Below are 15,000 nucleotides of genomic sequence, written 5' to 3' on the forward strand. Positions count from 1 at the left end.
TTTTTTTTCTAATAAAAGATTTTTCAAGACTTTCAGACATTCATACAACTTTGGACATGCTACAAAGTGTGATTTAGGCAGGAGTCAGTGTTTAATTGGTCTTAATGATATGCATTTGTAGTATGCAGTGAAATGAATGTTACAACAGGTCTTTAGTCAAACTTAATGAGTTACACTGCTGAGAAATGGTAATATAGGTTTAAAATATTGTTTCAGCCCTATAAAACTGTTTACACTAATGCTCATTTTCAACTGTGTTTTGTACCATAACTTCTTGTACTAGTGGTTTGCTTGCATAATGCCCAGGTTACTTAAGCTTATATCCTGATGTCCCTGTTTTTGATATACCTTGACTGAAAGTTAACAGAGATGGTGTACAAGAGGGACTGCCAAAGTTTAAAATTGAGGTAATAAGAGTGCAGTTGTTTTTTTCTCAGGCTCATTAATTTCTGTCTTTATTTTGTCTGTTAAAATTATAGAAGCTGCATCTGAAGGAACTATATAAATTATATATATATATATATATATATATATATATATATATATATATATATGTATATATATATATATATATATATATATATATATATATATATATATATATATATATATATATATATATACATATACATATATACATATGTATATATATATATAGATATAGATATAGATATATATATATATATATATATATATATATATATATATATATATCTATATAGCTATATATATATATATAGATATATATAGATATAGATATATATATATATATATATATATATATGCACACACACACGTATATAAAACTGGAAAATAGTTGTATGCATTGCACAGACCCATTAATGACAAGTGAATATTGTGTTAACAAGCTGTTAAGGTAACCTAGGCCAAGTTTCAGTAAAAGGCCCTACTTTGAAGAGTAAGGCTGTGGCAAAAAGGGCCTGTTTGCACAATCGAGGAAACCACCAATTCAGAAACAAAGGGGGATGAAAAAATGCAGAATGGGTAAGTTTTGTAGGTTAATATATTTGGGGGAACAATTTCATATAAGGGACACTACATATTTTATTAAATGATCATTTAATTGTTTTACTAAGAAGGTGGTTTATTTAGCTATATGCACGGTATGCCCTTGATATGTGGGAAAAACAGAAAGAAGTTTAAAAGAATATATGAACATTTTATATGCAATAAAACGAGGGAACTCTACTAATGCATTAGCAAAGCATGTTGCGAATAACCAAGAGCACACTTTTAAGTTTTTAATCATTGAACAATTGCCTAATAATTCAAGAGGGGGACATTGGGCTCTGCAGTTAGAAAAACATGAACTAACATGTCTGTTAGTGTTAGAAGCTTATATATGGCCTGGTGTTAATGAGCATAGTTCCATTAATAGCATTTTAAAAATGAAGGCATTGGGGGGGGGGGAAATATATACATATAAATATATATATATATATATATATATATATATATATATATATATATATATATATATAAATTGAAAAGTGTGGAATAGATAGTTGTATTTATAGATGTGTTTATATTTTTATTTTAATGTTTTTGTGATATTGATGGTTGGTATGCGGAATGTGTATATATTAAAAGATGGGAGAATAGGTTGAAATGCTTATGATGACATTTTAATCTATTTAAATGGAGTTGTTAGAAGTTTTCTGATGTTGTTAGATACTCATTAAAAGAAATTGCTCACATATAAGATTAATACATTTATGGTTTTAGTACAGTGTCCATTTGCCTTGCTTTGTTTTCTTTTTAAGACTTTGTCAGTTTGTTTTTTTTACAGAAATAAATAGGATATACTATTGCACAGCTAAACTAAAGACCGATAAAATGCTACCACAAAAAAGTGTAGTAACAAAGGAAAGGAAGGGAACAAGCAGAATGCCACTGTGGAGGCATCGAAACAGAGAAAACTATAAAACAACTAAGTATCACTGTTAGAAGAATATAGAAAAGGTCTTGTCTTTTGGCTTTTCCCTGTTAGCGGTCGCCACAGCAGAACTCCGGTCCGCTCATGATTGGCAGTGGATTTTTACGGTGCCGAATTGACAGCCTGACGCCCAACCTTCAAAGAAGGCACGCCCATTCACGCTCGCATCTACCTGCTTGTCTTTAGCATCACTCGACCACTGAGAGGACATGCAGACGCCACACAGAAGGCGCTCCAGTTGAGAATCGTACGGGAGAACCTCTTGCTGAGAGCCGACAACGCTAACCGCTGCACCACAGTGGCTTTTCCAGAAGAATACAGAAAAGGTAACATCATCAAAAAGTTTTAGAAAGATAATGTAGTAAAAGCAGCACACAATATTAAAACAGCCACGGATCTGTCATACACTATTACTATTAATAAACTATAATATACTAATAAACCAAAAATATCAGCACAACCAGAGACATTCAAAAGGTATGCAGATAAATATAGAGGAAAAGTACAAAATAAGCAAGTCATTGCTTACCCAAAAATGTTCTGTCTAACCTTTCTTACCTTGTTACAGTGTAAAGCCTGGATACCATTTACAATTTACTTTACTATATTTAACATATACCGCAGTCACTGATAAGACACCTCCGACTCACGTTTAAAATATCTTTTACTGCGCACTATCGAAGACTGCTTTACAATAATAACACACAGTTTACATCATACATTTTTTATTCAAATATTAGTAAGAACTAAAACTGTGTTACTTAACAGTTACTACTTTCCTCCAGTCATTAATAGCATAAAGTGGGGGTATGTAATTTACATTCTACCCACCAGTTCAACACCATCCACAAAATCTTGTCTGTTCCGAAACATTTTGCAAAGCTGCATTTCACATGTTTATCCCTATATTTAATAGGTTTAATGCTTTATAGTCTCACATTTATTCACTGTTTTCCTAGTATTGCAGGTTTTCTTCTTGATCCTCTCCATCTCCAGCACCAGTCTCTGGTTCAAATCCAAGCTACTCATGGTTCTTCTGATCAGCCCCTGTGTACTTTTTTCATCTCTGAAGAATTTTCCTTTGGAAGAATGAAAAAGGTTTTACTAGCAAAGTCTGTATGGGCTTTGTTACTGGTAGATGAATGAGAAGAAGAGTCCCCTTCTGTTTCTTTTCACTCACTTAATTCCTACTTGGCCAGTTGTGCATCCAAAAGTATATTTGATCCTCCACATAAAAATGTTCTCAAGAAAGCCGGATACAGCAGCTTAAATGTCACACCTGCCTCTTTAACATTCCCTGAAAGCTGGGATAAGCATACTTCTTTTCTGCCCAGTATATTTACATAAATATTGTGCTGTCTCCAATTTTTAATACTTTCCCTTTCTTCCACAATTTTGTCAGGAGCAACTATTTTCTGCTTGTATGTTTGCATCTTTACTAGTACAGATCTTTGCTGATTTCTTATGGCCAGGTTTGGAGCATACTGTCCTCCTCTCAGTCAATAAATCTTGCTGTGGAACACTAATGTAGTTGCTTATTTGTGCTTTTGTAAAATTAATGCAGTCTGTTTCTCTGGCATAGCAGGTTTTCTCTGCATGTTCTGTGTCCTGACTGTACTGTTTTTTTTGAAGAGCCTCTTCTTGAGAAGCCTAATACTCATCCAGTAGGGTTGCCACCTTTTAACAATGCCAAAGTGGAGCATGGGGGTGTGGCCAATAGGACAGGGTGTGTGACCAATATGACATTGGCCACACCCCACCACGACATCACCAGAGGTGTTAAAGGAGATGCAGTATTACAGTTATGGATGCAACATTGTGACATTACAGCAAACTGAAAACTCAAACCATTTAAATGAAGTGCAACATTACTGCAAAAAAACAATTACTCAGTTGTAACAGTAAATAAACTTTAAAGGAATAAAAAACATACTACTCATTAAACAGACACTTGCTTATTTAAAAAGTAAACAAATTCATAAACCAACCATGACTGTTCAGAAAGAAAACTTAAAATCTACATACCACATACAAGCCAAGTATAAAATTAAGACTTTTATTGTCAATTAAAGCTAAAGCAAAGAAAAAAACACAAAACTACATACTGTACTAGTGCTATATACTGCACACTAGCAAATTAAAGCTAAAGCAAAGAAAAACACAAAATTACAAACTGCACCCTAAAAGCAAACTACCCTGTAACAATGACATGGTTAACACAATCTCAAATACACTGCATTAACTTCTGAGCATGCATCCACAAAAAAAAAAAAAAAAAAAAAAAAAAAATAACAGGAAAACAGTCCGTAAACATTTTACCTTTTAAAAATATTTCTTGCAAGAGAAGTAAAATAAACTACAGTGTATAGCAGACTCCATGGACTCCTTTTACCTCAAAACATACCAATTAAGAGGAATTTACCCAGCACAGCGATGCACTAAACAGGCCCAAGTAAAAGCAGGACACCCATATTCACATTACAAGCAAAGCAGGACATTTTAACTTTATTAAAAATGCCTAAAAAATGAAATGCACACATTTACAAGTATAAATGAAAACAATCTTGAAACAGCTTCGGCAAGTTGGCAACATGTACCTACTAAAATAATAAATGCACTACATTAACTGTTAACATTCCCCCTCAAAAGGTAGACTTGTACCACATACACATTGACTTGCAAGAACTAACAGGAAATATTAACCAAACAGTATATCCTAACTTCCTGAAAACAGCATTAAATTGCACACATTTCCACACAGAAAAGTGCAAACTATGCTCAAACATGTTCTATCTGCAAACAGAAAATACCCAGAAAAAGCTACGACAATAGAAATACATCACACTAAATTTATATTTCACTGCCCCCCACCAGAAATAAAAAACTTCTATACACACAGTTCAGCCTTTTAAAAGTAATGCTTCCAAATCATACCCCCAAGAACAACAACAATTACATATGCATATAGGTTTTATACCTTTAGAAACTACTACTCAAAAATCTCAAAATAACTACTTCACAGATTTAAATACTGCTTACTGCACCCCCATCTACCTCTAAACATTAAAAACTTAAATAAACCACAATATATTCCCATTTTAAACTACAACTCAGAAATCTCAAAATAACCACTGCACAGATTTAAATACTGCATACTACATTCCCATCTACCTCTAAACATTAAAAACTTAAAGCACAATATTCCCATTTTAAATAACTAAAGCCACAAAATGCTATGTTATGTACTTACTACTATCACAGTTTTTGCTGGGCTAGCTTGCTTCCTTCCTGCTGGAATGCCTAGTTGGATGACTGGCTCTGTCTGCTCAAGTGGCTGGGCTGGCTGGCTAGCAGGCTTCCTTGCAGGCCGGCTAGCAGGCTCCCTTGCAGGCTGGCTTCTTTGCTGGCAGGCTGGCTTCTTTGCTGGCTGGCTTCTTTGCTGGCTGGTTGGCTGGCTTCTTTGCAGGCTGGCTGCTTTGCTGGCTGGCTTCTTCGCTGCTGGGATTGGAAATCTCAGACCTGAAGTCCCAATTCCTTCGCAGCTGTAGAGCACCAAGACAAAACTGCTCTAAAGCTGCGACCTTTATTGGGCTCTTCTAGGTGAATCCCCGCCCCCTCCAATCCATGCAGCCAATTGCTGCTTGAATTACACCACCTGGACCTAGAAGGGAATCCCTCTAACTGCAGGTCCAGGTTGGTGACGTAGCCGCATTGCTGTGGAAAAAACGGAAGTATTTTCGGCTTTTCCACGGCAACGTCAATTCAAGAGCACGAAAAGTGGAAGTCCCACTGTCTGCAAATGTGGGAAACGGGATGAGAAGGCTCAACCCGTGAGTGTCCCGCTGACAACTGGATGGGTGGCAACCGTATCATCCAGCCTATTTTTTCATTTCAACTTTGGCTATTCTGAATAGCTAGTTAAGGCTTTTTCTGTTTTTTTGCAGCCTTTTGTTATTTTACAGTATACATTCCTTCGGTATGTCACTTATTTTAAACCCTCTGTGTATATTTGATTTAATTTTTTCCTCTAAATTATTTGAAGCCATATCCTGTACCAAAGCTGAAACTTAAATTTCCATTTGCTGAACAGATGCAATATTTTTGTCAGTTAGATGTTTTTAGTCTCCTTTACTGGTTAATTTCCTCTTATTTTCTCCATATTTCTTCTTTGCTGGCATGCAGGTAGTGTAACTACTAACTAATAGCTCAATTTTCACCAAATGAATAGCTTTAACTGGCTTGTTTTCACAATTGCAGTTTTCACTCTGGGAGAGCTGTAATCAACATATTGAACACTGTGCAGCCATCTTGGAAGTTCTCAAGATAGCTAGCATTGAAAAATGTGCTCCATACACCTGTCTTCCTGTCTTCCACCCTGCAGGACCCATATCTACAGCTGTTCCAGGCTAACAAGTCCAATATTTGTCATCCTAGTTTAGCAGCTTCTTGTCAGTGGCTGCTCTCTCTAGTGACTTTTGCACAAACTGTTCCTAGCCCTGTTTGCACTAGCTATTAACCATGAGCAGTCCTGGCTCTCAGTAAGTTCAGTATGCTGTAAGGCACACTGTAATTTAGCTAAAGCAGGTTGCGCCTGCAGTTCCAGGTCTGTTCAACCAAGTTGTGACTACAAGTGCTGTGTCCAACAGAAAGGAGGCTGTCTCATGTATGTTGGAGGAGTCGCAGCTGAAGTAAGCTCGAAAGAACCATAGTGTATCAGTGACCCGTGCAGAAGAGTTGTTGCGGTATAAAAATGGTTCCATGGATAAAGAAATAGAGTAAGCAGTTGCATATCTTACCTCCGCACCAGACAATTTAAATATGAAAAAAATATTCAGAGTGATGCTGTAGCAGGAAGATAAGCCTCAGTGTGTTATACCATCCTGACATTGCAGGCTGAGTGGAGTATAATACTGCACATGAGAAAACCAGATCTACAGTGTGATACCCTTCAGGAAGTGTATATATTCTAGGACTGAAGTACAAGTAGAAACATCCAGAATCTGCTAACTCAGTTTTTGGGACACCACAAAAGAGTGAATGGTTTGAGCAGGCTCTCTCAATCAAAACCAAACTGTGTCTTCCTGCTTATGAACTGTACTCCTGTCCAGGCTAGTCATCATCCAGATACAGAGTCCAGTATTGTGGACAGGCTGGAGAAGCAGACATTGATGTTCATCATATTGTATACAAGGGCTGTGAAATACCATATCTACTTGATTTACTTTCAGCCAGAACTGTTGGACACTGGTGTCTAATCATGAGGACAAAGGTGTGAGGTTCCTGATTTTTCCTAGTCTGTGACATAACGTATTGAGGCAGTGGGGTAGCATATTGCACTGTAGTCATTGCATGTTTTGACTTGCAAACAATTGCACTTGTTTAGCCTTTGAAGTGCTGTAGTTGCTGTGCTTTTTATTTTTTTTTTATTTAATGTAATGAGGCATATCCATTATGCTTCTCCTGCAAACACGAACATGTGCCCCTGACTATTGGGACACAGGATCTTATGGTCTCTTCATAAAGAACTTAGTGGTTGATGTATTAATAAAATAGTTATGGAGTATATCTCAAATGTATTACTTGTTTATTGACACAAGAGAAGGGAAGTTGGTAGTCTTTGAATATGTCGGCAATCCTTGTTTGTATTAAACAAGATTTTTCTTACTGCTGAGCACTAATTTAATTTTATCACCTAGTATCTCAGTTTTTTTTCAGAATATTAATGAATTAGGATGTCTATGAGTCAATGACAAATCTAATTATCAGTCAGTGACAAATTCTTTGACACTTAGATATCTGACTGTAGTCGATAACTTGTTAAAAAATAATATTTCCATAAACAGAAATTTCATTCTTCCCAACTTGCAGTGACCACGGACAGATGATGATGATGATGATGATGATGATGATGATGATGATGATGATAATAATACTTTGTGGTGTAGAGGGATAGCTTGATGCCATTATCCATGCCTGTCTGTGGACATTAGTGCTGTTCAGGAGAATGTGAAGATCTTTTCTGTCATTGCTTTTCAGAGGTAGATCTTTTTACTGATCAGGAGGGTGATGATTTTGACAGGACTGTGGAAATTTTCAGGAGATATTTTTTTCTGTCGTGGGGGTGTATTTATACATTGCATCTCTTTAAACCTTCTTATTGACCTTCATACCTCTTGATGAGATTTAGGTTAGAGAGAGACAGACATATTCAGATCTTATAGTCCCTATATTTTGTTAGCCTAGTTTCCTCATTTTGACATCCTTTACACTGTTTTTTTTTTTTTTTTTGTGGAGGGGGGGGGGGTTACGTTTAGAATCTTTGGAGCCAAAACACAAACTTCATGCTGGTTCCTTTTAACATATAAAAAGTACATATACTTCCCATTTGGCATCCCTGAAGGAGTTTTAGCTATTCTGATGGCCATTCAAAAGACTTCTGTCATGATCTGGATTGCTAAATAGCATTTTACCATAGCCCCTGCATTATGGGTCTGGATATGATGTGAACATTGATCCATGATGAATGACGAATGATTGATCCAGGAATCTGGTGTACTTCAGCCAGTTCTGTGATGTAAGCCTGTATCACTGTGCTCTGGAGATATATTCCTCTGCATTATTAACTATCCTTAAGCTTGTTGAGGTAAACCTTTGCACAAAAATACAGCCAACCCTTATGATCTAAATTGTATCTCTATTACAGGAGGTTTAAGGTATCACCTAGTGAAAACTCTAGCTTGGCTAGGTTTTTCTTATGGTTTTTACTAATTGGTTTGTCTGTGTGACATTTTTACCTTTTGGTTTAGTTGTTAGTTGGGATATTTTGCAGACACCTTAATGGTTATGGACATCAGCTGGATTTAAAGATTCTGTGTTTCTAGAGTATAGCTAAACAGTCTACTTATGCTGTGCTGATGAGGTCATAAGAAGGACAAAACGTGCATGTCCACAGCTAGTGGTGTTTGGCTTTGTGGGCTTGAATCTGTCTACAAAGATTTAAAAAGGAAAAATTAAAAAGTCATGGACATTCAGAAGCCATATAGCTGAAACACTTGATGTCCTTAAGGGGTCATTTGCATATATTTTATTGGCCTCTGTTGTAGGAGGTTTAAGGTGTCACACAGTGAAAACTCTAGCTTGTCTAGGTTTTTCCTTATAGTTTTTACTAAATTTTATGACTGACAAATTGTCCCTTCAGTTTAACTTTACTCTTTTGCAACCATCAAGCATGGGTTATGATAGTAGTCAGATTTGCTAAAATAATTTTAGAGTGGAAGAGTTTTTGGCAAGAGCATCGTTGGCTGCGCCAAACGAACACATTCTTTCTAAAAACAAATCTTCTTGAAGATGTTTTCTGTTTAAAGTGTATTCATTCCTCCACTTTTTTCCTCAGAAGTTTTTAATAGGAGCAGGTGACTGCTTCTGTCAGTATCCTGCCAGTTTCAATTTAGTCTTGTAAGAGTTAAGAATCTCAAGCATTTCATCTTTTCCTTTGGATTAGGAATGGGAAGCCAGAAGTCAAATTGACCTGATCTAGTTGATTGGCTAATTGCATTGTTTTCTGCCAACAATAGGCCCATTGAGGTATTTCTGTCAGTATTAAAGGACATTGTACTGAGTGGGGGTGGGGGTGGTAACCACTGTTAGTGCATGTTCCAGGAACATAACTAAATGTAATATTTGTAGTGCAATATTTTGTTTGTCACATCCCATCTTCCATAAGTTACTGTACTTTGGAATTTCCTTTCTGAAAATATTTGGCAGAGATACCATGGAAGGGAAGTCCTAATATTAGCATTTCTTCTGAGTATAGTTTTTATTTGGGCATGTTGAATCTTGGGAATTTATCCTCATTGTTTAGCCTGTTTAACTTACATCACAGAATTGGACAAAAACCTGTGATGTAAGTTAAACTGTGATTTGTCAGATGCCATACTTCACCAATTCATTATCATCATCATTATCAGCCCCCCTTTTCCCATTTTTTCTACATGGGGTAGGGTTATCGTGTTAACTGTCACCAACTCTCTCGATTCAGTGCCACACCCCTGCCTTCTTCAACACTCATGCCTGACTGTCGCAGATCTTTCACACAATCCATCCACCTCTTTGCTGGACATCCTTGCTTTCTCATACCTTTTTTTTGTCTGTCCCAAATCTTCCTTACCAGATTGTCTTCGGCTTTTCTACACATGTACCCAAACCACCATAATCTGTTCTCTTTTATCTTTTCTGCAATTGGAGCTACTTTGGCTTCTTCTCTTAAGTCCTCATTTCTTCATCTGTCCCACAGTGTGCATCCTCCCACCTTTCTCAGGCACTTCATTTCCATCACCTCTAGCTTCTTCAACTGTTCTGCCTTTACTGCCCAGGTTTCTGTACCATATAGTAGTACTGATCTCACCACTGTCTTGTAGACCTACTTTTCATCTTCTTTGGCATTGTTCTGTCATAGACTACACCTGATAGTCTATGCCATTTGGCTGCAGCCCCTCTGATTCTAGCTTTGACCTCTTCATTCAGACTACCCTTCTCCTCAACCACCCCTCCCAGATACTTGAAGCTGTTTACCTGTTCCACTGTCTTCCCTTCTATCTCTGTTCTCAGCTTCTTCTGATTTCCCAAATTTGCTGCCATTACCACCATCTTATCTGTGCTTAGTTTCATCCCATGTGCCTTCAGATTTGCATTCCATTCTCCTATCCTTTGCTGAAGTTCTAGCTCAGAGTCTGCCTGTAGTGCCACATCGTCTGCATACAGCAGCTTTGTTGATCTGTTCCCTCCAACCTGTTTGCTAATGTAGTCCATCACCCGTATGAACAGCAGTGGGCCCAGAGATGAACCCTGGTGTATACCCACTCCCACTGAGAACCCCTCTGTGAGGCCAAACACTGTTCGTACTTAAGTCATTGGGTCTTTGTACATAGCCTGCATTAATTCTACCAATGTTTCTGGGAGTTCAAACCACTGCAGTATTGCCCAGAAAGCTTTCTTTGGACCTTGTCATATGCTTTCTCCAAGTCTAGGAATGGCCATTTGGACTCTCTCTACTCATCTCCAGCTTCTTCTCAAGTATCTGTCTCAATGCAAACATCGGATCTGTTGTGCTTCATCCTGATCTGAATCTGAACTGCTCATCTCCCATCTTACATTTTACTACTCTGGGTATCCATTTATCAATCACCCTCTCCAGAACTTTCATGCAATGCGGTAGGATTGCCTCTGTACTGCCGACAGTTGTGGATGTCCCCTTTGTTCTTGTACACTGGCATGAGTATGCTTATTCTCCAGTAAACTGGGATATGCCTTTCTCTCCACACTGCTATTAGTACCCTCGGGAGCAATTTCTCCCCTATCTCACTTAGCATCTTTATCATATCTGCTTTGACCTCATCTGAGCCTGCTGCTTTCCCTGGCTTCATCTTCCTTAGTGCTGTTCTTACTTCTTCTAAGGGAGGCTTCTCTTCTTCTCTCATTGTAGGCTGTTTCTGGGGCAGTACAGCTTCTGTTGGGTTTTCTTCATTCAGAAGCTGCTGGAAATACTCCTTCCACCTGCCTATGATGTCCTCTGGGCTGGTAAGCAGGTTGTTGCTGGTATCCCTTATGAAGGGTGTCTGACTATCTTCTTTATCTTTCTGTCTTTGCTTTGCAACCTGATATAGTTTATTTGTGCCCCTTACTGAGTCACTTTTCAGAAGCTGGTGGAGTGCCTCTGAAACCCTATTCTTTGTTATTGCAACTTCTTTCTTAGCTTTTTTGTTAGCCAACCAGTAGTTCTTCCTAGCCTGGTCAGTCTTTTCTATCTCCCACTTTACCTGCACTCCTTCTTTCTTTTGATGACTTCCTGGACTTCTGCATTCCATCACCAGCTTTCCTTTTGTAACTTATTTCCATGCCTAGCTCGGCCACATATCTTTTCTGTAGTTCTAACACATGCTGTTTTTATACGCTGCCATTCGTCTTCAACTCCACCTATTTCCTACTCTTTTTGTGGTCCTAGAGCCGTGAGTAATTCCTTGAACTGCTGTACTTTCTCTCCAGTCAACTTCCAGGTCTTCACCAATTGACAAACTGAAATTAGGATGAAAAGTGGTGTTTTGCCTCTTGACATCTGCATTTGTAAGGCTTTGTCCCTTAATGACTACATAACTACCGAGTGTATCAGCTGTTGATAGTTATATACAGCTGAGGGGACAAAACCACTGTTGAAATCTGTCCTTGGTTGGTATAATGCTTCCCTAGTAAATCTTGTAGGAATGTTTCTGAAAAAGATATCCTTTTTGCCTAATTCTAGCCAACTTGAGTGTATCTGTAGCAGTGGGGTTTCATGGTAGTGTACATGGCTAGAACATAAGGTTTTTTTTGTAGAGAATGTGTGTACTATAATAAGCATGTTTGATATTTTTGTATTTATTTTTAGAGGGTTGTCCTGGGTTGAAGTGGAGACGGAAATGGGGACTAGAATGGTGAGTTTGTCAGGCACAGGAGACACTGGTGTGAACCTTGAGTGGATGGGTGAGTGGGTGTAGGGTGATGCAGGGCTTCTTTGAATAGCTATTTAGCATTCTTCACTAGGCATTGAGATGAAAAAAAAAATTCTTATAGTTCTAACATCTTCTGAAGGTCTATTATTGATCTGTGGATATGGAACATACTCACATCTTTGTCACCTACTTTTGAAAATCAAATAATGTAATTGCTTGTTCTTGTTTTGCTGTTTTGTATGTGAAAGTGTTATGCTTGCATTTAATGTAATATTCACACTTCTCACACTCATCCTACCACAATGTTATTTTCAGAAGTCTAGTGTCTGATACATGTGTAGAAAATCAAAATGATTTTAACGTGATTATTGGGCAGCTCCCTTTATTTTGAAATCTTTCATTGGAGCACTGTAGGCATACCTGTCAACTCTTCAGAATTTTGCAGAATATCCACATTTTGATCATATTTTTGGTTTGCTCCTCTTACAATTTATGGCTCTCTGGCATATCTTTGAGGATTGAAGTCACTAAATAATGTCAGACATTTGAGTTTCAGACTTCATATCCTTCAGAAAAATGCATGCTAAAGCAAAACCTGTTGTTCTAGCAACTTTCTAGGTTTATATGAGGAATATTTAGTATCTGTTCCTGATTTTAGCCCTTTGGCTCCTCCCCACCCAATTTGTGGGTATAGCTTTATAGGTTAGTACTAGGCTAACTGCCCTTGTGGGACATTTTAAGCCTAGCCAATTACCCCATGTGAGAATCAAACCCTGCACCTTTTGTCTATAAGGTAAACACCTTAACCATTATGCCAGCCTCCCAACCCCAACCAATTGAGGAGGAACATGGTCAGCTTCAGGATGTTAAATGTGCAAAAAAAAAAAAAAAAAAAAAGATAAAAAATAGTCCCAGTACACAGTCTTGGCTTTGCTAGCAGTTCTAGCATGTAGTGCATCATATCTAGTCTTAAAAATACTGACTTTTGAGAGGTAGTCACCATGAACCCTTGGATTTCTGTAGGAAGTACCCTATGTTTATTTCAGTCCTCTCTACTGCAGGAACTGACATGGGATGGAAAGTTGAGTTATTTTAGAATTTATTTTATGTCATTTTTTTACAGATCTAAATGCCTTACTAGCAGGATGTCTGAAAATTCGAATTCCAATGATTCTAACTCCAGCTGGATCCTTGTAGGTTCTCAGGTATGTTTTGTTTTGTTTGCATCAGTTTGTGTAAAGTTTGTTACCTGTTGATTTTGTCATGGATTGCTACAGAAAGCATTAATTTATTGCTTGATAGGATGTACCTGACAACAGGTATCACTGTACAGCTACTAAGAAGGGTGCAATGTTCACAATCATAGACATTTGACAGTGCTCACTTGAAATATCCCTTTTTCTCTGATTTCAGAATCTGTGCATGTCTTCATGCTTTGTGTAAGTGTAATTTGTGGATAACTTAATGAAAAGTAAAACATTCTTTTGTGCACATTCATAAAACAGAGTACTTATGTATTATGAGATGTTCTTTATTTCAGAACTTAAAAACAAGTAAACTTCTTTTATATGGTAAATTGGACAAATGTAAACAGGTACTAAGATATCTATAGTAGTCAGTTCACTTATTTGTTAGACGTGCAGCTGTTAAAAGTGTGCTTTAAAACCTTTTTCTCATGTTGATATTCTACTGTTTTTGCTTTTGTTGGTTCTGCCTGTGAAGGTATTGCACTTCATCACCAGTTGTGGTTTGGTAACTACACAAGCAGGTGTTTATAGTTTCCTTCTGACACAATAAGTAATGCCCAGTTGCATCTCTGGTAGTCTGCACAGTGCATGTGGAGTGGTGGGAATAGTTCTTTGTTTGGCCTGTGTCTTAGGATAATTGAAAGCACTTATCTACTGAGCCAGGAAGTGTCTTTTTCTCCATTTCATTACCCAGATGAGGTGCTTTCTGTGCAAAGCCTGCATGTCCTTTCTGTGCTCTGTCCACACAGATTTTTGACAGGTGTTTCACTTTCCTCCCACATTCCAAAGACATGCCACAGAAGAAAACTGATCCTGCAGATTGCGTCTATACTGCATTCACGTGTGTGTGTGTGTGTGTGTGTGTGTGTGTGTGTGTGTGTGTGTGTGTGTGTGTGTGTGTGTGTGTCTGTGCAAATGTGCTTTGTTTCTAGTGAGTGCCAGGTTGGCTCTGGTTTTCTCTGATCCTGAATTGTGTAAGGCATATATTGGAGAGGGAATGAATGAATAAAGAAGGTTAACAAGTACCCAAGAAATAAAGGGTCACATTGAAATATCTGGGATACTGTGTAGAGCACTTGTGACTCTGATATCACAACAGTGACAGTGTCACATGGAAGACTTTGTTAGCTTTTTAATGTTAGGTTTCAGTTCTGCCTATATTCTTTTTAAAAGGTAGCAGATTCTATCTCTGTTATTTGTTTTCTTTCTGTGGTGTAACGTAGAACCGCACTCTCCCATTCTTTGACCATATATTGTATTATGAATTGTTAATAGCACTTATTATGCAGTATCCTGAAGTGCTTTGGATTTG

General features: G+C 37.6%; 1 protein-coding gene across 6 annotated transcripts in view; it reads left to right on the top strand.

Annotated features, from left to right (window-relative positions):
- Positions 1-15,000, top strand: part of PBXIP1 (PBX homeobox interacting protein 1) — a 495,209-nt gene that overhangs the window by 71,408 nt on the left and 408,801 nt on the right. For all 6 annotated transcript variants that reach the window (XM_044080087.1, XM_044080088.1, XM_044080091.1 and 3 more), the window contains exon 2: positions 13,565-13,646. In XM_044080087.1, coding sequence (XP_043936022.1) covers positions 13,565-13,646 — 82 coding nt within the window. The remainder of the gene's footprint in view (positions 1-13,564; positions 13,647-15,000) is intronic.

This window comes from Protopterus annectens, chromosome 8.part0 (genome assembly GCF_019279795.1).
Source record: "Protopterus annectens isolate FY-2018-M chromosome 8.part0, PAN1.0, whole genome shotgun sequence".
Classification (NCBI taxonomy): Eukaryota; Metazoa; Chordata; order Ceratodontiformes; family Protopteridae; genus Protopterus; species Protopterus annectens.